Genomic DNA, 27,701 nt, shown 5'->3' with positions numbered 1-27,701 from the left:
AAAAAGCTTTGTTGAGGAGCACATTCTGAAACATCTCCCTCTAGAAGATTCCCAAAAGATAGACAGAGGTAAACCCGGAATCACGGTTAAGGTGTATGACCACGATACAGACAGTGAGCACGAGCTGTGTCTAGCACTCCGGAGTAGCTATGTTCTCAAGAATGGTTGGTTGAAAACATTTATTCAAAGAAGAGACTTGAAGAAAGGAGACGAAGTTGGTCTCTTCTGGGAGTGTTCTACTTCTAAGCTTCATTTTAGTGTGCTTTCTCGTGCAATCGCAAAAGCTCCTGCTTAAGAAATGAAGATATATTAATCCAGTAATCTCCCGGAGAGATGCAAGTGAAGATAAATTTTTGTTGTTGTCAAACGGTGGTTAGTGTTGCTTATGATAAAGATGTTTTAAGTAGTGAGCTTGAGAACTTGATGTTTTGTAAACAAAAAACTTGTTGACTTCAATAATGTTTACGTGTGCAGCTTTTGGTTCTGCTTATTTTCAAATTAAAATTCAGAAAAATACTTCATTCTCTATCTATGTAAAAGTTGGATAGTGAGTGAAAAAGATAGTCAGTAGCAAACATGGAATGAGAAATATTTCACATTAGAAAGCTTTATAGAGTTGATAGAAGCAAAATACAAGAATCTGCAAAGTCTCCTCTGGTTTTGAGATGAAGAAACTACAGAAACCTGAAAAGAAAAAACTCTATGCGCTTAGTGATAATGGGACAGAGGAGCTTATGCAATGTTCCGCAGTGTTTTTATTTTTGCAGCTGTATTCTCTTGTCCCTGATAGGCAGATCAAGCGGCTTCTGGGCCTCGTGGGGATGGTCCGGACCTTTGTACACCTTCAGGTGATTAAACAGAGCTCTCCCAAGCTGTCACAAAATGGTCAGACCAAAGTTAGAGAGAGTTCGAAAACTAGTACCAATATCCACAAGTGTTTCACAAGTTCAATTTATAAACCAAAGAAAAACGTTTTGCTCAGTGTCCAAAGAAACTAATGAAGGACTAGGATCTAACCCGTCCCTTTGGAAGCATCCCACGAACAGCATGCTCAATGATTCTTTCAGGAATTCTCTGCTGCAATTGATCAAAAGTTTCAACTGTCATACCACCAGGTCGTCCAGAGTGCCTCCTGTATAGCTTTTGGTTCCTCTTCTTTCCAGATACAGCAACTTTCTCAGCGTTTACCTTTAAACAAAACAACCGAAAAAAGCATTAGTCATCATATGAAGGAGAGCTCGTTGAAAACATATGCAAAGTTACAAGCATTGCCCCAAACATGTACATAAAAGGCCTTATATCTCCTTGTGGTTGGTTAAGTAAAGCATATCACATATCTTTTTATCCACAGATAGCTGAAGAAACACATACCACGATCACAAAGGCTCCCATGTCAACACTAGGAGTGTAGGAGGCAAGATTCTTCCCGCGGATGTGATTAGCAATTGTTGATGCCAATCTACCAAGAATTTTGTCAGTTGCATCAACCACAAACCAGGGCTTATCCGTGTTCACATGGTCCGAAGCTTTTGGATACCATGTCGTGTTCCAGATGTCCTGTAACCCACAGTATACAATCAATAAAGGTTTCAACTTTCAAGCTACTTATAACTTCCTCCCTAACCAAACATGAAAAAGTAAAACTGCTCAGTATGAGTCAAAGGCAAAATCCACTACCTAGTAAATCGCAATTGGGAGGGGAAAACAAAAAAACTTTCTACTTCAAATTCCATAAAAATTTCAGGGCAAGAGCTAAATTTCGAAACTTTATAAAGACATGGTTAAGCACACAAGTTAGAGAGATATGAACAGATGAAAGACAAAGAGGGGAGATAATGTCGTTACAGGGCCATTAGCTTCTTCTTCGTCGAACATCCATCGCTGATTCGCCGGAACAAGAGAAGTCGTAGTACTAGTCGTCTGCTCAGCTTCACACTTCACTTGCAATCCTCTTTTCACGTTGGCATAAATGCCGACTCGTGCCGACGGCTTCGAGAGAGCCGTCAGAGAGAACCCTAAAAACGGAGACCTTCTGTCACTTCCGGAGGATTTCACTGAAGAAGAAGGGAGAATCACCGTCGTAGACGAGCAAAGAACCGCCATTTTTGTTTTTTTCTCTTCTTCTCCAAAACAATTCTTCTGCTCTTTTTCTGATTTCTCGGATAAGATTGGGTTTCTTCAGTAAATAGTACTTAGTGGCACAACCGTAAATAATCTCAATTTCTATGACCGAGAAAATAAAATAAAACGGGTTAAGGATCCGGCTTTTTTTGGAGCCCCGGATCCAACCCGAAACACAGATTTTTTTATTTTTTCTTAATTGACTTTTTTATTTTATTTTTTCTCAATGGAAGAGAGAGAGGGGTCTTCGTAAGCAGGCTAAGTCATGGCAACGATATCGTCAACTCTACTACTCTTAAATCCTTGTAGATCAGTTTCTTCACCTCCTCTGAGAATCCCAATACTCTCGGGATTTTCATACGCTAGATCCTGTCGATTCGGACGGCGTAATCTCGAACCCTTTTCAAACGGAATGCTATCGTCGGGAAGCAGAGCCGACGGTGTTACGGTGGCGGCTGCTGCATCGGTGGAAGGAATGATGACGGAGGCGATGAAGCTGATTCAATTGGCGTCACCTACTTGGAAATCCGCCTTGGCTAACAATTTGTTGATTTTTGTTCTCGGTTCACCGCTTCTTGTTACCGGATTGTCCGCTTCTGGGATCGCCGCCGCGTTTTTGCTCGGTACTCTAACTTGGCGGGCTTATGGCTCTGCTGGTTTCCTCTTAGTCGCTGCTTACTTCGTCATAGTAAGTGCAATTGTTATGGAAACTTGATCCGTAATTTGATCCCCTGACTCTGTTAAACATAGAAATCAAAATCACATTCTTCGTTTTACCTGCTTGAATGATTTAAAAAACTTATAATTTTACTACTCTAATGTTGAATTTGATTTTGAGCTGATGAATGAAGAAGAATGTCCTAAAATTATAGATGAGTTTTGTTGTAGGAATTGTGGATCTGTTGGAGATCCTCACATTTAAAAGGCATAATTCGTTTGATAATAATAATACTTGATCAATGAGCATGATCAGAGCTTTGTAAATACAGATAGCTTATTGTCGCTATAGATTGAGTTTTGATATTACGAAGCTAGTTTGAGATCTGATCATGTTCAACTTTGAGATACTTTGTCTTTTACTATACATATACAAGTTTGCCCAAAGTTTTAGATTTTAATATCAGAGTTTGAAATAGTAGCACTAAATTTGGGATTGATTCTGGTTTAGACGATTTACAATGTCACAGGGAACAGCGGCAACAAAGGTTAAAATGTCGGAAAAGGAAGCACAAGGCGTGGCCGAGAAGAGAAAGGGTAGAAGAGGACCCCGCAGTGTGATTGGTTCAAGTGCTGCTGGTTGTGTCTGTGCTTTTCTTTCAATATATCAAGTGGGAGGACCAGCTTTTTCTCAGCTTTTCCGGCTTGGTTTTGTTTCCAGTTTCTGTACCAAAGTGTCTGACACTGTCTCTAGCGAGTTAGGCAAAGCGTATGGAAAAACAACGTGAGTATGCTACTGTTATCCTATCCGCCTATTCATCTCTTCTGTATTGGTTTGTGTATGTTTCCTGTTTTAAGTATGTCAAAGACTTGTGTTGTCATAACATGAAACTAATTGACAACTGAATTGATCTGCATGCATTTTCTCCTCTTACTAACTGCTGCAATTTTGCAGGTATTTAGCCACAACATTCAAGATTGTACCAAGAGGAACCGAGGGAGCTATGAGTGTTGAAGGAACATTGGCTGGACTTTTAGCATCATTTTTTCTTGCCTCTGTTGGGTGTTTCCTGGGTCAGGTAATAGATGTTATCATTTATACTGTTGAGGAATGGAGGCATCTTTGTTATTTGCTCCAAAAAAATTTTCCCTTTTCACATCGTCTTTATGTTGATAACGACGTTTTCATAAAATGATTTAAACTATTTTCCTTTTGATCCCTTGAGCACAGATAACTCCTCCAGAAGCAGCAGTATGTGTACTAGCTTCACAGATTGCCAATCTTGGAGAGAGCATAATAGGTGCTTCGTTTCAAGACAAAGAAGGATTCAAATGGGTATGCTCACTTTACTGAACTCTTGTTTTTGTTTGATTGCTCTCGCTCTGTCTGCTTATTGTCAAAGCAATAAGATGATAACTACTAAACAAGAATGCAATGATCTCGTTGTTTTTTTCCGTTTGCGGTATGTTGTCTTACGTTTGTCACCCCATTTTTGCAATGTGTAGCTAAACAATGATGTAGTCAACGTGATCAACATTAGCTTGGGAAGCATTGTCGCGATTTTGATGCAACAGTTTATACTCCAGAATTGGGCCTAAGTAAAAACGATGAGGAGGGCCATTGTCTTCTCAGTGAGGTTAGATTTAATCTATTGTTAAACAACAGTATGTATTCTATTATGTGTAAAATACAATCTGTTGTGTGCAATTAGTAGTCCAACATCACAATGATGGAGATAAAACTTCTGGAACCTTTGTCTTGAAAAATGTGAGAAAAGAGCTTGAGAAAAAGGCAAGGCAACAACAAAGCACCAAGTGTTAGTTCAGAAAGATGAAAGTTAAGAAGAGTAGTGATTAGTTCGAATACATTCCTCTTTTTGTCATTATTACTGCTAGGATTCAGACCCCCGCGATGTCGCGGGGGAAGTATTTTAGAAAAAGTTAATAAATTTGAAATTTGAAATTATACATTATGAAATCATTTGAATGTAATAGAATAGTTTGAATATATAAACATTAAACAGAAACTGTTATTAAAAGCGCAACCATCAAAATAAAAACTTATAAACAAAAAATATTATGTAGAATATACGTAAATTTGCAAAAAAACATTTTCTAAAGTATTATAAATATATAAGATATTTTATGAAAAATTATGGTAAATAGCTACAACTAAAAAAAATCATAATAACAAAGTGATCTTAACTAAGAATATTGAACTAATAGTTGTAATGAGTAAATGTAATTTTTATCAAATAATTATAATTAAAAATGTATTTAATAAGAGTGAAACTATATCAAAGAAATATTGAAATTAAAATACAAAACTTTTAAAAACATGGTAAAATTAAATTTAAAATATTAAAATAGTTTTTAACGATAAGTTATGACAATTAGACGCAACTGTAAATTCTATAGCAAGTTTTCTTAAATTTCTATATTGCTATAATCATTTCTAAAATTTTAGTTAGATTATAGTATACATTTAATATTAGGTATTAAATGTTATATTATAGAAAGTCGCAACGAACTATGATTTGTTAATTATTGATGAAGAGACAATAATATAGAAAGTTCAAAAGACATGACTATTTAAATAGATACATCTATTAGAACGAAAAAATTGTGATGATAAAATATAAATAAAATATAGTGCAAAAAGACACAACTCTACAATGAACACATACAACTGTTTGAGTTAAAAAAACAAATAATTTTTTTTTTCACAAAATAATACTAAAAAAAGTCGTAATTGTTGATCTCATTTATTAAGATTGTTATTATTACTTTTAAATATTAAATTTTAAAATATTGTTTTAATGAAAAGTTATGATAAATAGACACTACAATAAATTCTATAGTAAGTTGTATTAAATTTCTCTATTGCTATAATCATTTCTAAAAGTTTAATTAGATTATAGAATAACATTGAATATTAGATATTAATATTCAATTATTTAGATTCAACATAAAATAAAAAATTTGTTTCAACGAACTTATTGGTTACTGATGAAGAGACAAATATAAAGAGAGTTCAGAAGACATAACTATTTAAATAGACACACGCCAATGACGTTATATACCTATTAGAATGAAAGTTGTGATGAAAAAATATAAATAAAATATAGTGAAAATATATAATTCTATAATGAACAGATACAACCGTTTGAATTTTTTAAAAAGCATATAAAAACAAAAAATTTACGTAAAGGTACTACGAAAAATCGCAACTGTCTGCACTTCATTGTACCTAATAATCCATATAAACTACCATATTGAAAATGTCAAATTCAAAAACTCATTATATAATCCATCTAACTGTTGGAAAAAAACTCTAACAATTTTTATATTTAAAATTAATTAAAAGTTGTAAATTAGATTCATGATTCCAAAAATCTTTTGTTAAATCAAGAATTGGAGGATTTTCTTTACTTTTAAAAGAATGAATGCTAGTGAATAATTTAGAAAGCTGTAAAAACTGTTGAGATTGAAAATTTATATTGTGTTGTGTTATTGCAAAAAAATGAAAACAGTTCAAACAAATAAATATATATAGATTTCAAAAGATATGAATGTCCCAATAAACACAACTCTACAGTGAACAGTTGTAATTTTTCATAAATAATAGTTTTAATGAACTATCACAGCTTTTTAAAAAATGTCCAAAAATACGAAAACATGTTTGTATTTATTCAGATTGTTATTATATATAGATTATGTGGTCCTATCATGTGGTCCTATCATCTTCTTTTGCAAATATTCTCGACGTTACATAAGATAAGTGCCTGGTGGCCAGTTTATAATAATATAGAAGCCTCAAGAAAAAGATTGAGCATCCATCCATTGAGACTTAACAGGCCTGTTACTTGAGTGTTTTGGAAACATGAAGACAACCTTACTATGCGTTGTTTCTACGAGCCTGTGGTCCGGGATCTGATACGACAGTGGCCCATTAGCCGCGTCATTCATCCAATACACAGCTGACAACAAGTGACATACGCGCTTCTCAAACGCGTGATTCTACCGCTCATATTACCGCCGCAAATGTCGCTTTTTTCTTTCCAAAGTCAAATCTCCGCCTCACACAACAGAGAGACTTGGGAAGACTCTTTTTCTCTGATACTTTGTTAAAATATGTATTCAATAAATAGATCAATTTACAGGTTCTATAACATGAATGGGTTTATTGGCTCCACAACTGTAACTTTCTCATTTCTGGAACTCTCCAGTAATTTGAATTTATTAAACTACTAGTAACTAAACACCACTAGAAGCCTTTTAACACTTAAAAAAAAGTATTAAACCACGATACATGTGACGAATGTCCCATTCCCCACAAACCTAACCTATTAAACAATACCAAAAATGGAATAATCAGATATGGCTAGAGAATCAAACAAAATATGTAAAACGATATCCACAAAAGGAAGACATAAACAAAGATTAGTTTGCCAAAAAGTTTGACGAAAAGAAACAAACAAAAACCCTATATGGTTCTCACCCGCCGTGAGCATGTTCCCATCTTCTTCTCGAACTTTGCCAAAGTTTGGTATATCAAAAAAATACTAATATTAAGACAGATAGAGAGAGAGAAGAAGAGAAGAAGAGAAGAAGATGTTTTAGAAGTTGTGTTTCAGCGATTGGCTTACACGCGTCATACTTTAATTAGATAATTTTATTTCCTTACTATCTCTCCTTCTCCTCTCACATACATTAGTCATAGAGAGTCATCACCAGCTCCTCTGATCAAAATAAAAGAAAAAGCGTTTTCTCTTCTCTATAGCTTTTCTCACAGTTACCCAAAAGTGTTATAATCCTTTTTTTTCTTTCTTTCTTTCTAAAATCGGGCGGTGTGCACGCGAAACCTAAATTTCGCTGGATTTTATTCGTTTTTGGAAACGGTGAGCTATAATGGCCGTAGATTCGGCTGACCGGCGTGAAGTAATCGTCAAACTCGACGGTGACAAAGGAAGCACCGGAGAGACTGTTGGAAGGATTTGGCGAGACGGTAGTTACGATTTCTGAACTGATGGAGAAGGTAACCTCAACAAAGGCCATAATGCTGCCGCCGCGGGTGGTTCCGATAGATCCGCCTCCACGACGGAGGAGCTACATGACGAAGGGTTTGAGTTTCGCCGCGGCGAAGATCCTCCGACGAAGCTAATTGGTCAGTTTCTCCATAAACAGCAAGCCTCTGGTGAGATTTGTCTTGATATGGACCTTAGTATGGACGAGCTTCAGTCCAGAGGTTTGACTCCGGTATCGGAATCTCCGACGTCGGCGAAAGTGCCTCCTCCTACTACTACTAAACCTGACGCCGAGGCAAGACGAGACAGCCGTAGCAATAATAACAACGATGGTGGAGGAGAAGTTGTCAAGTGTAGTGGAACCGCTCCGATGCCGAGAAGCTCTAGCAATTTGCTTAAGATGCGGACTAGGTCACGGCTTTCGGATCCACCGACGCCTCAGCTGCCTCCTCAACCGGCGGATATGAAATCGGGTCGGATTCCGAAATCCGGGCAGATGAAATCAGGTTTTTTCGGTAAAAGCCCTAAAACTCAGGGGGAGGAAGAAGAGGATGATCCGTTTGCAGAGGAGGATCTGCCGGAAGAGTACAGGAAAGATAAGCTTAGTCTATGGATTGTATTGGAATGGTTGAGTTTGGTTTTGATCATTGCTGGGTTTGTTTGCACTCTTTCAATACCTTTCTTGCATGAGAAGAAACTCGCGGATCTTGATCTGTGGAAATGGGAATGTATGGTTTTAGTGTTGATCTGTGGTAGGTTAGTCTCTAGTTGGGTCGTTAAGATTGCCGTCTTCTTCATTGAAAGGAACTTTCTTCTCAGGAAAAGGGTTTTGTATTTCGTCTACGGTGTCCGGAAAGCTGTGCAGAATTGCTTATGGTTAGGACTTGTTTTACTCGCTTGGCATTTCTTGTTTGATGAGAAAGTGGCTAAAGCAACAAAGACCATGTCCCTGCGTGTTGTGACTAAGATCTTTGTGTGTTTGTTGGTTGGGTTTTTGTTGTGGCTCGTGAAGACACTCTTGGTCAAAGTTCTTGCTTCCTCGTTCCATATGAGCACTTACTTTGACAGGATTCAAGAGTCTTTGTTTACTCAGTACGTGATTGAGACGCTCTCTGGTCCTCCTTTGATTGAGATCCAAAAAAACGAGGAAGAAGAAGAGAGAATCAGTGTAGAGGTTAAGAAGTTTCAGAACCCTGGAGGTGTTGAGATTCAGTCAGGGGCTCAGAAAAGTCCGATGAAGACCGGGAAGAGCCCGTTGATCTCTCGTATTCTATCTAATGGAGGAGGAGCAGGAGGAGGAGGAGGAGGAGGAGACAACAAAGGGATTACGATCGATAGCCTTCATAAGCTGAATCCCAAGAATGTTTCAGCGTGGAAAATGAAGAGGCTGATGAATATAATCCGGAATGGATCACTTACCACCTTGGATGAACAGCTTCAAGATCCAAACTTGGATGATGAGAAAGGGAACCAAATCAGAAGTGAGTTTGAGGCAAAGCTTGCCGCAAGAAAGATCTTTCATAATGTTGCTAAGCCAGGATCAAAGTAAGTAAAATCACTTTTACCTTTTGCATACAAAGTTTTTGCCAATATCACAATATGGATACTAACCATTAGCAATATAATTGCACATTTTCTTATTTAGGTTCATCTACGTGAACGACATTATGCGGTTTCTGCCAGATAACGAAGCTTTGAAGACTTTAAGTCTCTTTGAAGGAGCAACTGAGACGAACAGGATCAGCAAATCATCTCTTAAAAACTGGGTGGTAAGCAATCTGCAATGAATGAATTTACACTCTTTTTTAACATTTTCGGGTATTAATAGATATGTGAAAATGTAGGTGAATGCTTTTAGAGAGAGAAGAGCTCTTGCATTGACCTTGAACGACACGAAAACAGCAGTAAACAGGCTTCACAAGATGGTGAATATCGTGGTTGGGATCATCATAATAGTTATTTGGCTTATCATACTTGGAATCACTTCCACCAAATTCCTCGTAGTCATGAGCTCGCAAGTCGTGGTTGTTGCATTCATATTTGGGAACATGTGCAAGATAGTGTTCGAATCCATCATCTACTTGTTTGTTATACACCCGTTTGATGTAGGCGATCGATGTGAAATCGATGGAGTCCAGGTAAATTCAAAAAAACCAATAATAACCTGTAGTAAATAAAACTTCTCATTTTTATTTGTATCGTGTTTTGAATAAAACTCGCTTTTTTGTCCAGATGGTTGTGGAAGAGATGAACATATTGACAACAGTTTTTTTGAGGTTTGATAACCAGAAAGTCGTGTACCCGAACAGTCTTCTGTGGACTAAATCCATTGGAAACTATTACCGTAGTCCTGATATGGGAGATGGAATCGAATTCTCCATCCACATTACTACTCCAGCTGAGAAAATCATCCTCATCAAACATAGAATCACAAGGTACATTGCAAATTTGGAATCACAGTTTCAAAAAATTTAATACCTGAATCCTTATTGGTGTACTCATTACCTGTAAATTATTGTTGTGGTAGTTACATTGATGGGAAGAAGGATCACTGGTATCCGGCGCCGATGATAGTATTCAAAGACATGGAGTCATTGAACAGTGTGAGGATTGCAGTTTGGCCAACACATCGAATGAATCATCAAGACATGGGAGAGAGATGGGTTCGAAGATCTCAGCTTGTTGAAGAGATTGCCAAGATTTGCAGAGAGCTTGACATTGAGTATCGATTGTATCCTCTTGACATCAATGTCAAAAACATGCCCACTTCCACTGTTTTGCCAGTTTCAGACAGACTTCCACCTACATGGACTGCTCCTGCTTCTAGCAGCAACTGAAACTATAGATGAAACGTTTTACATGGTCTGGATCAAGAGGATGTGTTTTTTTCTCATGTGTCTTTTTGAACTCTACGAATTTAGAACTTAGGAAAATGATACTTGATGAGATTACTCGACATCCGTGTAATGTATAAATTTTGGTTCCTTTAATCTGCATAGTTGTCTGGATCAAGGCGTTTTGGATTTTATGGTTTATGAACCCAAAAACTAAAAATACAAATGGATGGATTAGTGTGAGTGTACCCAGGGATAGTGAACAAAATGATTAAGCATCAAGCAAATTATAACAGACACCTAATGAAAGAACACGTTTTCTGATAACTTAATTAGTTAAGCCAAAACGATAAATTCAACAATTTCATCTCCTTATATAACCTTTCAACCAAATACAGTACATGTTTCTGAAAACGACCTCTTCTCTGTTTTTTTCAGCTAATTAAAGAACAAAGAACATCGACTCTCACAGACCAACTACAGTACAAGTTTCCAAATCATACATGTGATCTACTGAGAAAGCTGCCGATCTCTTTCCTCAAAACGGCCAGAAGATAGTTGCTTTTCACCATCGCCGCCGTTTCCCAACCCTTTGTTTCGGGGATGAACCGGCGTAAAGATCTGAAGAAGATATGTCTGGAACAAACACTGAGTGGTGGTGAAATTGCTTAGGCCAGTTTAGACCAGAAGCTGTAGGTGGAGACTGAATCTGTGGAACAGCCCATGATGTCTCACCGCCTAAGCAGTTATTGTTATCTTCTGCATCTTCTTCTGCAGATCTCATCATCGAAGAGTTGTCTGAATCTCCTCGTCCACTAGTATCAGCCTGCAACAAACAAGTATCAAGCTAAGCAATTTTCATATATGAGAATCCAAAATAGATAAATCACAAAGGCCACAACAAGATCATACTTTCTTTTCACTTACTTCGCAAGACTCACTATCTAAAGCTCCAAAGAGGTCTCAAGAACCAACAAAAAAGACTTAAAATCAATCTTGATTATAAATACAGACAGTACTAGATGTGTAACTAAACTGCTACCTTAGAGGATCCATTGTTCTCCATGTATTCATAGCTCTGATCAAAGTCGGTAAGCCCAAAAATCTCCTCTATTTGCCACTGAGGAATGCTTCCAGTAGCTGATCCGCTGCTTGCAAAAGGAAGCTTTGTCGAAACTTGATCACTGACTTTACTTTCCGGGAAAACTCCTTTTTGAGGCTCATGAGGTAAAGACTGAACAAGTGGTTTTGTGTCCATGGCATCATTGGTAGGTGAGGATTTAGAGGACGGACCAGATTCTATAGATTCGAGACCAACTTTGATTCCAGTGAGAAGAAATCTCTGGTGAGCTGAGACATGAGGATTCACAGTGTGGATTGCAACATCACATTTCCTACATAGTAAAGCTCTATCTTGCAGACAGAAGAAGAATCCAGAAGCTTCCTGTAAGGGATTTGCAGACAAACACAACACAGGAACAATATTAAAAAATCTTTTTATGAGCCTCCCTACACCTAAAACTAAAAAGATTCAAACTTTAACACAAAAAATTGAGGATCTAAAAAAAACATGGGGTGATTTGAAAATCAGATCAAAGACTCAGATTTAATATGAAAGGATGAGAGAGACTGAGAGAGAGAGGTCAGACCTGACAAATGTCACATTTGGGTATGGAAGAGGAAGAGACAGAGAGAGGGACTCTCTGATGTTTTCCGGCGAGTTTATTAGCAGCGTGAATCTTCTCATCGCAAGCCCAACACAGAGCAGCCTCGTTGGCGCAACATAGAACCACCGCTTCCGCCGCTTCACAAACGTTGCACTGAATCTTCATCCTCTCTGATCTTTCTCCTTCCTTTTTTATCTCCAAATCATCCAAAGACCTTTTTCTTTCTTTTTGGATTGGAAAAGATTCAAATTTCCAGAAAACGAAACTCAGATCATAAACATGAAATTTTTTTAAGGAAAAGAGAGGTGGAGCCAACTAAGTTCTTCTGACTCTTGTTATTGTTGTTGCTTGAGGTTTATGGTTTAAGCAACTCTTACGTTTTCTCTCTTCTTCCTTCTGGATTTTTTTTTTTTTTTATAGCCCCCTAGAAAAATGTGATTATTTGTAAATTTTCTGACTAAAAACAAATTAATTGAAACATTTGGGATTCTAGATAAGTCGTCGTTGTAGGAAAATATCAGTTATATTACTAAAGTAATACATAGTGGGCAAATAACATTATTTTTTTTCCAAAAAAAAAAAAAAAACCAGAGAGGGGGCTTCTGTGTGCAATTTAAAAGTGGTGGGGTAAGAATTGGAAATATGGAGGTGTTAAAGGAAGATATTTATTTTCGGCCAATTTAGTGAACAATGCGTAGACACGTGGCTAAAACAAGTGTCTTAATTGCAGGAGACCGTCTCTGCTGTGTCAAGGCTGTAATTGTTTATCAAAAGATCGCATTTTTAAGGTCCCCAACAACAAAAAAAAAAAAAAAAAGATTTTTCTTTTACTTGTGGCTGCGCTCGTTTCTCTGTAGGTTTAACTTAGAAATTTCTCAAACTCGTGCCTGAAAATATCTTTTTTTTTTTTTAAGTTGTGTGTATATAAATGAAAGTGATATTGATATGTATGTTCCAAGTAGAATATCTAGTTTCAAACGACTGCGACATTGTCTACTATTCATTTTGACCACTTTCTAGAAAGAACCTATTTAAAACTTATCTAAAGGATTATATGTTATATAAATATTTTGTCCTGGTTCATGCATCGTAATCTTGTATATGATACGATAACACGATAGCGAAATGTTTATTTCAGAGGAAAAATATCACCATAGTATAATTTATAATATCAATGTTATACTAGTCCACGCATGGTTATGGGTGGAAGAAGTGAAGGATTCGGACCTACATAAGACTAGATTTTTGTTTCCAATAACACAAGCCATAAACAAAAGTTATTAACATTAACCAATCAAATCATTAATAAGGTCCCGTTTTGAAAAAGATAATTTTCCCAAAATCAACAATTTGCACGAGAGATAGGGAGAGAATTCTAGATGAATATAATTTTATTCAAGAGGCTGAGATACATCCACGTTCTTGGTAGGAGAAAGATTAGCTACTTGAATTAAACTTCTTCGAGCACCAAAGATTCATAGGAATCAACGAATCTTTCGGACCAAAGAATCTTTTTTACCATATGTTAGACAAGTGGGCTAAAAAGGGCTCTTCAAATGTCTGTCTACCAACTCTTAACTTTATGAACAAATCTACCATCGTACCAATTCTAGTACCTTGATCTGATCTGAGAAATGCCGTGAGCCAAGAAAACATTTAAGACCGGTGCATCGGATGATATCTCGATTGTATCTCCGATCTGCACGTTGTGGCGAACCTGACAACCATCAATGTAGATTGTCCCATGGTCTGAATACCAGTTAACGTCCATTAGTTGGTCCGGTTTGAAGGCCGAATGCATAAGAGAAGCGGTTGAACCTGGAGAGATTGGCTCTCTGACCATAAACTGTAGATCACGAGACAATATTGGCATCACGAACCCACCTGCTGACTGCATTGCTGCAGTTGAGCCAGCAGCTGTGCAGACTCTTAGACCGCTTGAGCGGCAGTTCACTGTCTTATGACGGGTCTCACCATCTTTGTTCTTAATCCTGCACACATTGTAGAGAACAGAACACTGACTAATAAGTGCTGGATTTGGATATCGTATTCATAGGGATGTCCAACAGCTGAACCGAACCGAAGAAAAGATCAACCAATTCGGTTTTGTTTTTCAAGGTGTAACCAACCCTATCAATCTGAAGAAGATTAAATCCTTTTCTTTGAAAACTCATTCAATTATAGGTTTAGTTTCTAAAACATCATATACCAAACCGATGATAGTTGGTATTCTGCGTATAAGAAACAACTCTAACCAAATGAACAAACAAGGATCATGTCTACCCAAGCAATCAGGTCTAAAAGAATGCCTTTTTTTTTTTTAATTGGGAGCTCTTACTTGAATGAGAACCTTGAAACCGCGGCAGGGCATGGGTGTGCAATCAAAACGTCATTAAGTGCGTGTGAAAGAAGAGGTTCTGAATTTAACTTGAGTGATATCCTCGATACTTTTGAAGGAATCACTCTGCCAAACAAAATGTCATCCAGCACCTGTGAAGAAATGATAGCTGAAATGTTCAAACCAAAATATTGCGTAGTCACTGAATTTTCTAAGGAACAAATGAGGACCAGTGACAAGAGCATAAATGGGCTGCCTCACTTTCTATATCTCTGATTTACTTTTACCTGTTCAAAATTCTCAACTGTTGCAGCACAAAGATGACCAGTACTTCTACTAGCGTCAAACTGATCACTCAGTTCTTCTACCTATAACAACAAAACTTGGCTACTTTGTCACATTCTTTATAAAGATAGAAACATCGTAACAGGAAATATCAGAGAAGTTGGGTTGGGCTACAAAAAAAACCTCGTGAGCTTGAGTTGGATCAGAATTGACTCCTAGAACCGGAACAGAATCATGGATGAAATGACTGGCATGCAAGAGGGTACCATCTCCACCCACGGTGATAACCATATCCACATCACGAATGGGATGCGCTAAGTCATTACGCGAAATAGGTTTCCATTCGACTGGCTTCTTACTTAGTATTTCCTGACAAAAATTTATAGCATTCTTGTGTACTTTGCACCTGCTTTCTAGATATTTAAGAACCTGTTCAACAAAACAAAAAAAAAAAAAAATCCCATTTTTATTAGAAGGAAGCCATGAGAAACTAACTAGAGCAATAAACAACAATAGTTTTCGAAGTCCAAAGGCTAAGTAAACGCTGCAGATATGAATTTCAAATTCCAACATATATTTTGTGAGCTTTGTGTAGATATGATAAAGAAGAAACTAAAATCTTCGCAGTTAACACATAGGTAACACCCAAAACTGGTTCCTTTTTTCACGTAACTGTCAACGATTCCGCCTTTACTCTTTTGGGAATTTTGCGTAACGAAATTAACATGATCGGCCTTTCAAAATTGAGACGAGACGCATTGGGGAATAAATTACCTGAGGGTTTTTGATGAGCGATGCACCTTCGGTTTGGAGGAATGAGTACGGATCAATCGGTTTCAATAGTAGCAGAAGCTTCCTGATCGCCATTATCGTTGAATCAATCTATCTATCTATCTCTCTCTCTCTCTTCCTCGGCGCCGCGCTCACCGGACTGGAGCAAACCACGTTTAGAAATATTCGACAAGTCTCTCCAGCGAACCCTCTGTATCGTTTAGCGCGTCCTTCCCCTGTGAATATAGTCAAAATGTCTCGGGCCCAACTAAAATCCTACCAAACTGGGCCTAGTTACAAAAAAGCCCAACTAAAAACTACCCTATATTCGTCGGCCTAACTACATATGGTTCCAAAACTGGACTTATTAGTTCTGGATTAAGCTCATCTGTTTGTTAGTCTTGTTTCTGAACTTTATGCTGCTTTTACATGTATTTTGAAGGGAATTTGATTAGAAATGCTACTTTCCAAACAAAAGTTGTGGAAAATACCATTTTTTAATTTTCATTTTCAAAACTGCTATTTTCAATTTTGTGTCATATATGAAAAAGACGAAAATACCCTTTTATTAAATCATTGATTATTAACATTTACAATTAAAGTTTTGAAAATAAATTAAGATTGACATTAATTGTTTGTAAACATGTTGTTCATCATTCTGTAACAATGTGGTGGACAAAAACCTTGGTTGTTGTATCTGGTCTCCCGGAATTGCATATATGCAGTGTGGACATTGTTTTCCAGTTAGTAGTGCACACGAATCTTCATACTAAACTTTAGTTATGGTCCACTCAAGAGACAAAGAACATAATGGTGATGGACAAAAAACTTTGGCTACTAGATGTGGTCCACCGTATCTACAGACCTGCGGTGTGGACACGTTTTTTTGTTAGCAATGGAAACAAAACACATGAAGATATGGTCCACTGAAGAGATAGAAGGACATTATAGTGGTAGACAAAAACCTGTTCGGTTGGATCTGGTCCACCGGATCTGGAAACCTGTAGTGTGGACAAGTTTGATAGTGGTAGACAAAAACATGGTCGGTATGATCTGGTCCACCGAACACCAGATTTGCAGACCTCAAGTGTGGAAAAATTTTATTGTTAGCAATGGACACAAAACGCATTACCAAACATATATAGTCCACTAAAGAGAACAAATGACATAATAGGAAATGGACAAAAACCTGGCCGGCTGGATCTGGTCCACCGGAGTTGCAGACCTGCGGTTTTGTCTGCATGCGGTCGGGTATAAGAACTCTGGAACTAGATCTAGCGGTTTCAGCTGCCATGGTAGAGGCAAATGGATCAGATGGAGATCTCGGTCGAAGAATTGTGTCTTGATGAAGAATTTCTCCATTATATGCAGGCTACAGACTGAAACAAATGGAGTTTTGCAGAAAGAGATTCATTTTGTATTACCAAAAAAGAAATAGAGATTCAGTTTGTGACTAAGAAACATTGAGATAGAAGAAGATGAAAAATTGAGAAAGAATGAAGATGGAGAAACAGAAAAGTCAAGCGTTAGAATGAGGAGAGAGAGATTTGTTTTTTGGACAAAAAATTTGTATTAAATTATTAGTTTTTGTTAAAAAAAAGAAGGATATAATGGTATTTCAGTTACATGGTTGTGGCAAGCGGGAAAAGAAATTGGAAAAAATGACATTGATCAAAATGTTTGGTATTGTACATGATAAAATTTTCTATTTTGAACTTTGACCATAAAGTTAGTTTTTTTAAACTATCGTAGTCGAATAATCAAGGGATTTTTTTTTTCTTTTGCAAGAAATACATTTTTTTACCATGTCAGACCATCCCCAAATCACTTGTGGACACTATGTATTATGTAAAAATATATTTTGTGAGTTACATTTAATTTTAGAAAAAACATAATTTATATGGATATTGTTCTTAGATTTTTTTTTTTTGTCTTTATATACATACGATCCTAATATTCTTTATTGGAGATCATGTTCTAGATGCAATACATATTTCACTTTATATGGTAGACGGTCCTAACCGGTCCCATGTCCAACCCTAAGTGGAACTATTCCGATCGTACCACGGTCCTCAAACGTCTCGCCTAATGGGAACAACGCGTAGTAGGATCAGATCCTCCGTATCGAGCGCAATCCTTTGAAGATTGTCCGGTCCAGAATCTAATCAGAAGTGGGGTTAGCTTTTTGAGATCATACCGACCGGACCGGTTATGCTCCACGTGTGGGTAATAATTGTGGTACTGCGTATAATGTAGTGGCCAACAACAGAAGCTATGAAATTTGACCTCGAAACATCGGCATTCACGTGATTTTTTTGTCTTTCATTTGGCCAAATTTAGTAACCTATTATATATTGTACGAGCTAAGACATATCTTACAATTTTCTCCACATATTATTATTTTTTGAATGGTGACAAAATGGGACGAAATTAAAAATTGTTATATAACATAAGAAAGCCACCAAACATAATATAGACAAATTATGGTGGATTGTACAAGAATGCATTCCCTTAAAATATAAAAGGCAATTGTATATATATCTATATGCTTCACATATCTTATTTTATTTAGCGATTTTAGAATTTCATTTACGCAATAGAAAAATGTTGTATCTTTTTACTGAATATTAGGTATAACACTATTAACGAATCTCATCTGTCCGACTAAAAAAAAAATCTCCAGAAGCTGGCAAGCAGTATAATCTTTTCGTTTTTATCAAATAAAAGAAAAAAGGAGGCAAAAAAAGTTGCAAGAACTAGAGTAATAATTTAAAGCTAAACACTACGTGCATGGAAAGATCACACTACAAATAGTGACCATTCTCTAATCTTTATCTTTTAGCGAGTGGGGTACAATCTCCACATCGATTGGCCCATCAGTATTAGAATTTAGATTTTATATAATCAAAGCATTTGCAATCACATGTTTTTCCATCACGTTGTTAAATCCAACCACAAAGCTCAATTTTAAATTAGTTGACCAAACACCAAAAAATCTATATTACGAAGATGGTCAACTTTCTCCATATAAGTGACACGTAGCAGTAGATAAAATGTCATTTATTTGTCATCTTTAAAAACAAACAAACCTAAACTAAAAAAAATATGAAACATCTTTCATGTCTTCTATTCTTTTTTGTATATTACAAACAGTTTGAATATTTAACTAAAGAATTTATAAAAGTTTAGAATATATCTCAAGAAAATAGATGCATCACCAAAAAGCAAAAAAGGGTATTAGGAGTGAATCAAAGAGCCACTTCTTACACCATGAACATATGGTTAACGCGTTACAATCAGTGGCGGACCCAAAATTTTTTTTAGGGGGTTTATATTTTTTTTAAAACAGTTGAAATGGAAAAAACAACTTATTAGTGTGATATTGGGGAATCGAACTCGGGTTGGGGGTCACACTTAAGAGGGGAAGACCAACTTGGCTGCATATGCTTCAACAATTTACATGCAAAAATACCTATTTGAATAATTTACCCAAGTCAACTCACCCACCTATTTCCTATGTAGGTCCGCCATTGGTTACAATTTTGTCAATAATTTGAAGAGTTGCAACAATGATCGTGATATTAGTTAATATTGTAGAGAAATTCATGAAAGTTTGTCCCTAAAAAATTGAATTTTTATATATGAAGAAGAATGAAGTTTTGTTCACTATCAAATGGAAGATAGTTGAATAAAATTGTAGAATGTTAGTTTAGAAAAATACAGAGACAAAGAGGAAGATATTTGAATAAATTTATGAATGTTGGTATTAATATTCTAATATTTAGAAGTTGTGAAAAAGAAATTTATATAAACTTCTTATAATAAAATAAATTCTAGAGTTATATTCAAGAAATTGAGGAGCTAACATGAATGTAAAATTTAGTTAACCAAAAACCTATTTGTTACAAAATATGCATGCTTATCAAGCTTTTATTTGATATATTTTTTTGATGTTTTATACAAGAATTATAGACTGATTAAATCTCTTAAAACAAAGTTGTTCGTGCATGTATCTAATCATTCAATTACAAAATAAAAAAACTTATGTGAAATATTAAAAAATAAACATCAAATTATATTTTCAAAATTTCTACAATTTAAGAAAACAAAAATAATCTTTACATATATTAAAAAACGATAGCGAAATTATTTAAAAACGTAAGTCATAAGTCTGCGCTATGCGCGGGTATTCATCTAGTAGTAATAAAATAGGCTCAAGTAAAACTCAAAAACGGAGTTGAATTAATTGACAAAACTCATAATTGCATCTATAAAAATTACGAAACATTAGCGTTGTCAAATAGCAAATCTGGACAAAAAAGTGAATTTAAACAAACCAAATCAGTTATGTCTTTTACTCCTGTCATTATTTATTTAGACCACACATTCTGCATAAGTAATTAAGAAAAAAAGTTTATACTTTTTTTTTTTGTTAAAATAAAGAAAAACGTTATTATTGTTTAAAGGGGCTATATTAATCTGTAACCCCAGAAGAAAAGGAAAATTAAATCTTAGATCTGCAAAGTACTACTAATATATGGAACTATGGACTAGCTACGTAGACTAAAATAGTGCTTGAATTTCAATATAATTTGAAGAGCTTAATTAAAAAGAAAACACAAATTAGTGCACTGACAACTGCGAAACCACTGGTAATATCTTAACTCTCAAGTTAGAGAAATGTAGATCTTAAAGCAATAAGAGAAAAGGTCGTCGACAACAAAAGCCATAAAAAATGTTAATTAAGAAAGGCGAATAAAAAGTTTAGCAAAAAGTTACCCATGCGATGCGACCACGAGAAGCATCTCTTATTTATTATAGTATTTCGTAACTTCGTAGAATCCATGGAAAAATAGTGATTTCTAAGCACTTTACAAGTTGCAGCCTTTGTAAAATAAAAGAGTGGATATATTCTTGTAGATTATTTTAATTGACGACGATCTAAATCTCAGTCATCTGAAATTGGAAATTTTCATCTGCAACACGTTGACACGAAAAGATTTATTAAAATATATATTATAAAACGAATATATAAAACCGTATAATAATAACATGAGTAATTAACAGTAAGAGTTAATTAGTAGTATAAGAAAAACGATGAGTTGGTATACTTGATACTAAAATTATATGAGATGAGTCAGATGATACCCATGAAGTAAAAAAGTTATACGCTGACGACGTAAAGGTCCTCGTCGTGGTCTCTCATGCTGCCAATCAAATTTATTCCATATACACTGCATATAATAATTTTCCATTAGATTAAGCGCTTTTGGACCATAAGAAAAGGTATTATGCTATGTTGCTAACACTTGCAATATCTTTTTAAAAGGATGTTAACAGTTTTTAATAGCTCTAAATTATAACTAGTTTGATTAACAAAAAAGATTAGAGCTTTCAAATTTCAGTTATGCTACATACTCCCTCCGTTCAAAATATAAGATGTTTTAGCCAAAACACGCATAATAAAAAATGTTTACTTTTAAAAAGTTTAACCAACCAGAAATAAGACTGCATAAAATAAATAATAATAAAATATAAAAATAGTCTAAGAGTTGCCTCAAAAATTAAAACAAGCAAAAACCTCTAAAACATCATATATTATGAAACGGAGTGAGTATGTTTTACAAGCATAAAAACACTATAATTTGGAAATTTGAATATGAGAGAGTCTATATGTTGTTGTGAGTGGTTAAAGTAAAACTAACTGCATCAGCAGAGAGAGCCAGAGAGAGAGAGAGAGTTCATTAGCACTAGCAGCATGATGGTTCAATGTCCAATGTCCACCAGTCACCAGTAATAATAAGTCTCTGATGAGCTCGAAGTCCCATGTTAAGAAAGTAGGTAGTGTGATGTTAGACTGATAACTAACTGAAACTGGAAGGATTTTACCAAATACTAGTAGTTTTTTTCTTTTGAGTAAAATTATCTTGTGGTAACCATTAACCAACCATTATGACAGAGAGAAGGAAGACTCGATGGAACCATAACATATGTTGGTCTCTCTCTCTCTCTCTATACAGCTTGCTGCTTGATAAATCTTTCAACGAGTAAACCAATGGTACTAGTGTGTTCAATTTTATGAAATGTTAATATTGGAAAACAGAAGAAAATAGTTTTATAGAAAAACAGTCTTTATTATAAGAGTATTTATTATCAGAGTAATATAAAAATTAAGGAATTGGGAGTCAGCAATAAATAATTTTTGGATTTGATAGTATATTTATTGGTAACTTTTGGTAGTGAGTGGGGGATGATGAGAGAGAGATATATTGACTCCTTTTTAATATTTGGAAATTTAAAAGAGAGGGGGGGGGGGNGGGGGGGGGGGGGGTGAAAAATAAAAAAAAGGGGGAACAAATTCCCTCCAAATGATTGGGCCATAAAAACCACACAGACAGACTAAAAGGCTCTCTCTCTGCTCTCTACTCCATAAACCCCACTCTACACTCTTCTTCTTCTTCCTTGTCCATCGACCTCTCTGATCGCTATCAAACGGCTTTTATCATAGTTGTTCGTTCGTTCGTTCGTTTGTTCGTCGATCTTCTCTAATTCCGCCGCCCGCCGCTTCGTATATTTTAAGGTTAATATTCGTATTCTCTCATCTCATCGTGAAACTAGTAGATTCCCCTGATTTTTTTCGATACGTTTTATTAAGCTCCTTCTCCTGTGAATCCGTCTTCTTATTATTATTACCAATTCGCCACGATTTGATTTAGGTTTTTTGTTTGTTTTGATCGTCGATTTTTGATTTTTTATTTATTTATTTGTAATTTCCTTTGTTTGATCGTGTGATCTTCTTTCTGATTTGCCTTTTGCTTTGAAACGGTTCCAGATTCGGAATTGTTTATCTAGGACTCGTAGTAATTCGATTTTAGCTTTTTAAATTTGATCTCTGATTCAAATCAAAATTAAGCTAGTTGATTTGATTCCGATTCGATTGCTCTGTTTCAATTAGTTTCCGGATTTTTTTTTGACTCTTTCGTCATTCTAAAAAAAAAAAGAACTCTTCAATGGTTTGAAAGTTTTAGGTTATGAAATCAAATCACAATCTCTCCTCTTTCTTTTTTTTGTTCAGTCAAAAGTATTGGGATCCTACTATATAATATATAAATATTGTACTTATGATCTAACAAAGAAAGTTCTTGTTCCCATTACTAACATGTTAACAGATAAAAGGAAACTAGATTAGATTATTAGTACAAGGTGGTCTTGTTTCCTTATTTTAATCAAGGCGTTAACAAATCTTTGGATGATTTTTNTTTTTTTTTTTTTTTTTTTTTTTTTTTTAAAAGATGCTTTCTGTTTCAAGATCCTAAAAATGGATAACGATGAATCGATGATGATGATGATCAGTGTTGGTTGAGTTAATTGGATAGTATCTCGATTTTTTATAAAATTTATCAGCACTAACAAAAAGAAATACTCATTTTTGCATGTTAACTTTTCCATTGATCTCCCAATTAATACTTCCTAATTAAACAAAATCACTATTCGTACTAGTGTCTTTTTTTTTAAGTGATTTATGCGTAGGTTTCATCTTTTTCAAAAGGATTTTTTTTTCTTTCTTTTTTGCTTCTCAAATTTAGAAGAGATCTTTGGTGGGGTCCTAGTGATTGTGGATTCTGTGCCTACTTGAATGAGAGTCACTGCAGTCTTCACGGGAAAAAGCAATTCCCTATCTTAATAAGTATTTTCTCATCTCTCTAAATTTTTGAATTTTGGTTGAAACAGTGCCACTTGGTTACATTATAGTCTTTAGATGTTTACAATTACAGATGATCATGCAAGGTGTAAGTTATATATTATTGTTGCCTTGCCTTGTCATGGGAGGAGTTTTCTTGTGTGTGTGTGTGTTTGTTTTATTTATTTCAACTCACATGTTTTGTGGGGTTTATAAAACTTAAAAACTTATAATAATTAGAAATAACAGGACATAGGCAAAGCAAAAGTGAGAGAGAGAGAGCAAATCGTTTAACTCTCTTTTCTTTTTCTTTGGGCATAAAATATATATGATGCTTAGATTTGCTGTCTTAACTAGGTGGACCACAAAGTTTTCTTATACTTTCCTTTTCATCGCCTTTTCTTTACCGACACATACAATTGGACGCATCATATGTTGTCCATGCATACATGATCCACTTCCACACAGTGTATTAAAACACCTTAAAGTCTTCTTCTTCTACCATATACAACTAATTATCCAAGGAACATCGTGTCCTTCTCATGCTTGTTGTTGTCTTGTCTTGGGAAATCATGTGTCTGTTTTAATATGTAAAAAAAAGTCAACGCTCTAAAACAGTAAAACTCTTTCTTAGTTACAAGAAAGACATTGAATTGAGATGGATGTTGAAGCCCTTTTCTTAGTGTCCATTTTTCTAACGTTCGTATCATTCAAAAGTTTGAATTATATCTGCAACTGCAACAGAGTGAGTTTTAGAAAGTCAGTTGTCTGTTTTACCCCATTTTTATTTATGAAAAAGTCACATATTATAGTAGGGCTGTAGGGGTCGTCACTACTACTGCTTGGAAAGAAAAGAAACACTTTCTGTCTTTCTGACTTAAAGCATCTGATTCTCTTTTTTGTTACTAAACAAGAATTTCTTGCTTCACAATTTCTCTTCCTTGAAGAAAAAAGAAAAAGGTTAGTTGAATTGTATATTCTATACAGTGTCTTTGTGGCAACAGTATACAACACACTAACTTCAATCGGTCTTTTTTCTTGCATAATTTGATTTGACTCTTTACTGTTTTAGTGGTTCAAACTTCAAAGCTAGAATGAGTATTGTATTGGGGGGTTTAACTGATCTTATTTTACACGTGCATATGACATTGTCGCTAGCAACTCTTGTTTTCCACCCCTCTGTTCAGAGTTCAGACTTCAGAGCAAGTACCTTTTTATTTTATTTTGGGGGGGTTAAAACTTCGTTTACATCTTATAGCTGTCTAATTAGGGGGTTGAAAAATGTCCTTAGCTATTTTCTTGGTCTATAGAAGAATTTCCCTTTCTAGTAAAAAGAAAGAAACAGAATTGTATCAAAATCAAATCTAACGTCAGCTTCGAGGGAGTGAGAGATGGGCCAATTTCAGCTTAAAACTCTTATTTTAAATGTCATAAACTAACTAAATTAGGTCTCTCTCTCTTTGGTTACAAAAAGAAAAAAAAAAAGTTTGGGCAGGAAGAGAGGAGCGGCTCCAGGATCCGGATAGACGAGTGGACCCATATATAAAAGTAGGAGAAGACAGAACCCCTTCAAGGATTACGTCATCTCGACTTTTTAGTAATCTTTTTTTTTTTTAATAACAAACAATTATAATAATATCCCCCGTGATTGCGAAGTGTGTGTGTGTGTGTGGTGGTGGTCTCTCTCCGCCCCCAAAATCTCCGGGCGATTTTTATCATTGCGCCTAAAAAATTTACACGGCGCACGGCGCACGGCGGTGTTTATATAAACTAACTCAAAACAAAACTGTAGGTTTTCGAGGATTTTTCTTTTCGAGTTAGGGGGTTGGGGTGAGGAAAATAAATAAATTAGAAAAATTGTAATTGTCTCTCTGTTTTTTAATTTGGATGTGTGAAAAACTTGCATGGCTGAGAAGGCTCTGTGTAGTCTGTAAAGCTTACACGAGGATTTTGTTGCTCCCCTCCTCCTTCCCTAATATCTCATTCATTCATTCATTCATTCTCTCTCTCTCTCTCTCTCTCTCTCTCTCTCTATTGATAATAATGTCACTCACACACCCGTTTCCCTTTCGCCTTCTCTCCGTCTGTTTTCCATCTTTTTATTTTTTATTTTTTTGGCTCTATTTACTTGCCCATCATCTCGATGATTACGACATGAAACCCACCACCTCAATATTACTCAATTCTTCACATTCTATTATTATTATCTCATCTTAATTTCTTCTTCTTGAATTCTGTACCAACCCTGTCTTGCTCTTGTCTTCAGGTGCCCTTTCCTCTTTTCTTTTTTCTCTAGCTGCTTAAGGTATTTCTGCTTTGTTTTCTTGTAAATCCGTTTCTTGTGATTCATTCTTATGCTAATCCTTGGCCTGTTAATTATGTGACCTTAGGATCCTTTTTGACACCATCTTGTGTTTTTCTTTTTTCTTCCCTCTTTTTCAATAACCTTTAGATGCTTATTCCTTGGCCTGATGGGTTCTTTAACATTCGACTCAAGTGATTCCAGTGTATGGCGATAGACAACGACATTTCAATTTCTTCTCTTTTTTCTTTCTTTCTTTCTTTCTTTCTTTCTTTGTCTATTATGTTATATGTATATAATCTGCTTTACTTGACACTTGGTTTCTTTATGTTGTCTGATTTGCTTTTACAACTAAATAAATGCAGGTTCCAGTCGTTTCTTGGAGTGTGCATAATTTCAATCTGGTGTTTTTGTTCTGTTTTCTTGTAAGCGTATGCCTGGAAATAAGTACAACTGCAGTTCTTCTCATATCCCACTCTCTCGAACCGAACGGCTCTTGAGAGACAGAGAGCTCCGAGAGAAGAGGAAGAGCAACCGAGCTCGTAATCCTAATGATGTTGTTGGCAGTTCCGACAACTCTGAGAACGACCTGCGTTTAGAAGGCGACAGTTCAACCAGGCAATATGTTGAACAGTACTTGGAAGGTGCTGCTGCTGCAAGGGCACACGATGATGCTTGTGAGAGGCAAGAAGCAAGGCCTTATAACAGGCAACGTCTACTTGTTGTGGCTAACAGGCTCCCAGTTTCCGCTGTCAGAAGAGGTGAAGATTCATGGTCTCTCGAGATCAGTGCTGGTGGTCTAGTTAGTGCTCTCTTAGGTATCTCTCTCTCTCTCTCTCTCTCTCTCTCTTTTTCCTTGACTTCTTTTTCATTTCTCATATCACTGGCTTAGTATCCAGTTCAATGAACAAAACATTGAAGGAGGTTTTAGTTGTTGAAGTCTTTGCACGATTTATTAGTAGGCTGACATAAAATTATTGACCTTGTGAAGGTGTAAAGGAATTTGAGGCCAGATGGATTGGATGGGCTGGAGTTAATGTGCCTGATGAGGTTGGGCAGAAGGCACTTACCAAAGCTTTGGCTGAAAAGGTACAGAGTATCTCTTCCTCATGTTGCTGCCAATGAGATAATATATTCATTCTCCTCTTGATTATAGACTATGTCATTTGATTTATTTTTTCAAACTTGCAGAGGTGTATACCTGTGTTTCTTGATGAAGAGATTGTTCATCAGTACTACAATGGTTATTGCAACAATATTCTGTGGCCTCTGTTTCACTACCTTGGACTTCCACAAGAAGATCGTCTTGCCACAACAAGAAGTTTCCAGTCTCAATTTGCTGCATACAAAAAGGCAAACCAAATGTTCGCTGATGTTGTCAATGAGCACTACGAAGAGGGAGATGTTGTCTGGTGCCATGATTACCATCTTATGTTCTTCCTAAATGCCTTAAGGAATACAACAGTAAGATGAAAGTTGGATGGTTTCTCCATACACCATTCCCTTCTTCTGAGATACACAGGACACTTCCATCACGATCAGAGCTCCTTCGCTCAGTTCTTGCTGCTGATTTAGTTGGGTAAAATCTCAGTTTTGCTTCTATTTATTTTCAAGCACAACTGTGACAGGTTTAAATTCTATGTGTTATCGTTTCAACCAACCTTTGGTGACACAGCAGACTTACAGAACTCATATTGTTTACTTTTCAGCTTCCATACATATGACTATGCAAGACACTTTGTAAGTGCGTGCACTCGTATTCTTGGACTTGAAGGAACACCTGAGGGAGTTGAGGATCAAGGAAGGCTCACTCGAGTTGCTGCTGTATGATCACTTCAACCCTCACATTATTCACACTTATCATTCCACAGTGACAAAATAACTCATAATACCTGTGTTTTGAAAGCCTTTTTCTGTGTTTGCTTTGGATTTCAGTTTCCAATTGGCATAGACTCTGAGCGGTTTATACGAGCACTTGAGGTCACTGAAGTCATACAACACATGAAGGAACTGAAAGA

The 27,701-nt window shown here is 35.9% G+C and overlaps 6 protein-coding genes across 8 annotated transcripts in view; 3 read left to right on the top strand and 3 right to left on the bottom strand.

Moving 5' to 3' along the window:
* Nucleotides 553-2,174, bottom strand: LOC104752292 (50S ribosomal protein L13, chloroplastic). Its single transcript, XM_010474395.2, has 4 exons — nt 1,846-2,174; nt 1,372-1,557; nt 1,018-1,188; nt 553-872 (listed from the first exon to the last, which is right to left on the bottom strand). Exons 1-4 carry the CDS (start codon nt 2,101-2,103, stop codon nt 756-758), a joined length of 732 nt encoding a protein of 243 aa, XP_010472697.1. The 5' UTR covers nt 2,104-2,174; the 3' UTR covers nt 553-755.
* On the top strand, nt 2,340-4,726 carry LOC104752291 (protein VTE6, chloroplastic). Of its 3 annotated transcripts, none has more exons than XM_010474394.2 (6): nt 2,340-2,809; nt 3,309-3,562; nt 3,734-3,857; nt 4,010-4,114; nt 4,285-4,415; nt 4,494-4,726. In XM_010474394.2, exons 1-5 carry the CDS (start codon nt 2,387-2,389, stop codon nt 4,375-4,377), a joined length of 999 nt encoding a protein of 332 aa, XP_010472696.1. In that variant the 5' UTR covers nt 2,340-2,386; the 3' UTR covers nt 4,378-4,415; nt 4,494-4,726. The 3 variants fall into 3 exon arrangements, with proteins under 3 accessions (XP_010472696.1, XP_010472695.1, XP_010472694.1); XM_010474393.2 differs by having other exon boundaries at nt 4,491-4,726; XM_010474392.2 differs by having other exon boundaries at nt 4,285-4,569.
* LOC104752290 (mechanosensitive ion channel protein 6-like) lies at nt 7,404-10,817 on the top strand. Its single transcript, XM_019238431.1, has 5 exons — nt 7,404-9,350; nt 9,451-9,574; nt 9,650-9,943; nt 10,038-10,240; nt 10,333-10,817. The coding sequence occupies exons 1-5, from the start codon at nt 7,993-7,995 to the stop codon at nt 10,640-10,642; spliced, it is 2,289 nt and encodes a 762-aa protein (XP_019093976.1). The 5' UTR covers nt 7,404-7,992; the 3' UTR covers nt 10,643-10,817.
* On the bottom strand, nt 10,990-12,748 carry LOC104752289 (B-box zinc finger protein 22). The gene is made up of 3 exons (XM_010474391.2): nt 12,289-12,748; nt 11,682-12,083; nt 10,990-11,465 (listed from the first exon to the last, which is right to left on the bottom strand). The coding sequence occupies exons 1-3, from the start codon at nt 12,469-12,471 to the stop codon at nt 11,205-11,207; spliced, it is 846 nt and encodes a 281-aa protein (XP_010472693.1). The 5' UTR covers nt 12,472-12,748; the 3' UTR covers nt 10,990-11,204.
* Nucleotides 13,678-15,913, bottom strand: LOC104752288 (NADH kinase). Its single transcript, XM_010474390.1, has 5 exons — nt 15,704-15,913; nt 15,113-15,358; nt 14,932-15,012; nt 14,645-14,796; nt 13,678-14,297 (listed from the first exon to the last, which is right to left on the bottom strand). Exons 1-5 carry the CDS (start codon nt 15,794-15,796, stop codon nt 13,916-13,918), a joined length of 954 nt encoding a protein of 317 aa, XP_010472692.1. The 5' UTR covers nt 15,797-15,913; the 3' UTR covers nt 13,678-13,915.
* Nucleotides 25,402-27,701, top strand: part of LOC104752286 (alpha,alpha-trehalose-phosphate synthase [UDP-forming] 1-like) — a 7,968-nt gene continuing 5,668 nt past the window's right edge. The window contains 4 exon segments of the mRNA XM_019238267.1: nt 25,402-25,686; nt 26,049-26,501; nt 26,675-26,772; nt 26,875-27,118. Coding sequence (XP_019093812.1) covers nt 26,117-26,501; nt 26,675-26,772; nt 26,875-27,118 — 727 coding nt within the window. The 5' untranslated portion in view covers nt 25,402-25,686; nt 26,049-26,116.

This window comes from Camelina sativa, chromosome 16, assembly GCF_000633955.1.
Source record: "Camelina sativa cultivar DH55 chromosome 16, Cs, whole genome shotgun sequence".
NCBI lineage: Eukaryota > Viridiplantae > Streptophyta > Magnoliopsida > Brassicales > Brassicaceae > Camelina > Camelina sativa.
This window is presented reverse-complemented; position numbering and strand designations above follow the sequence as displayed.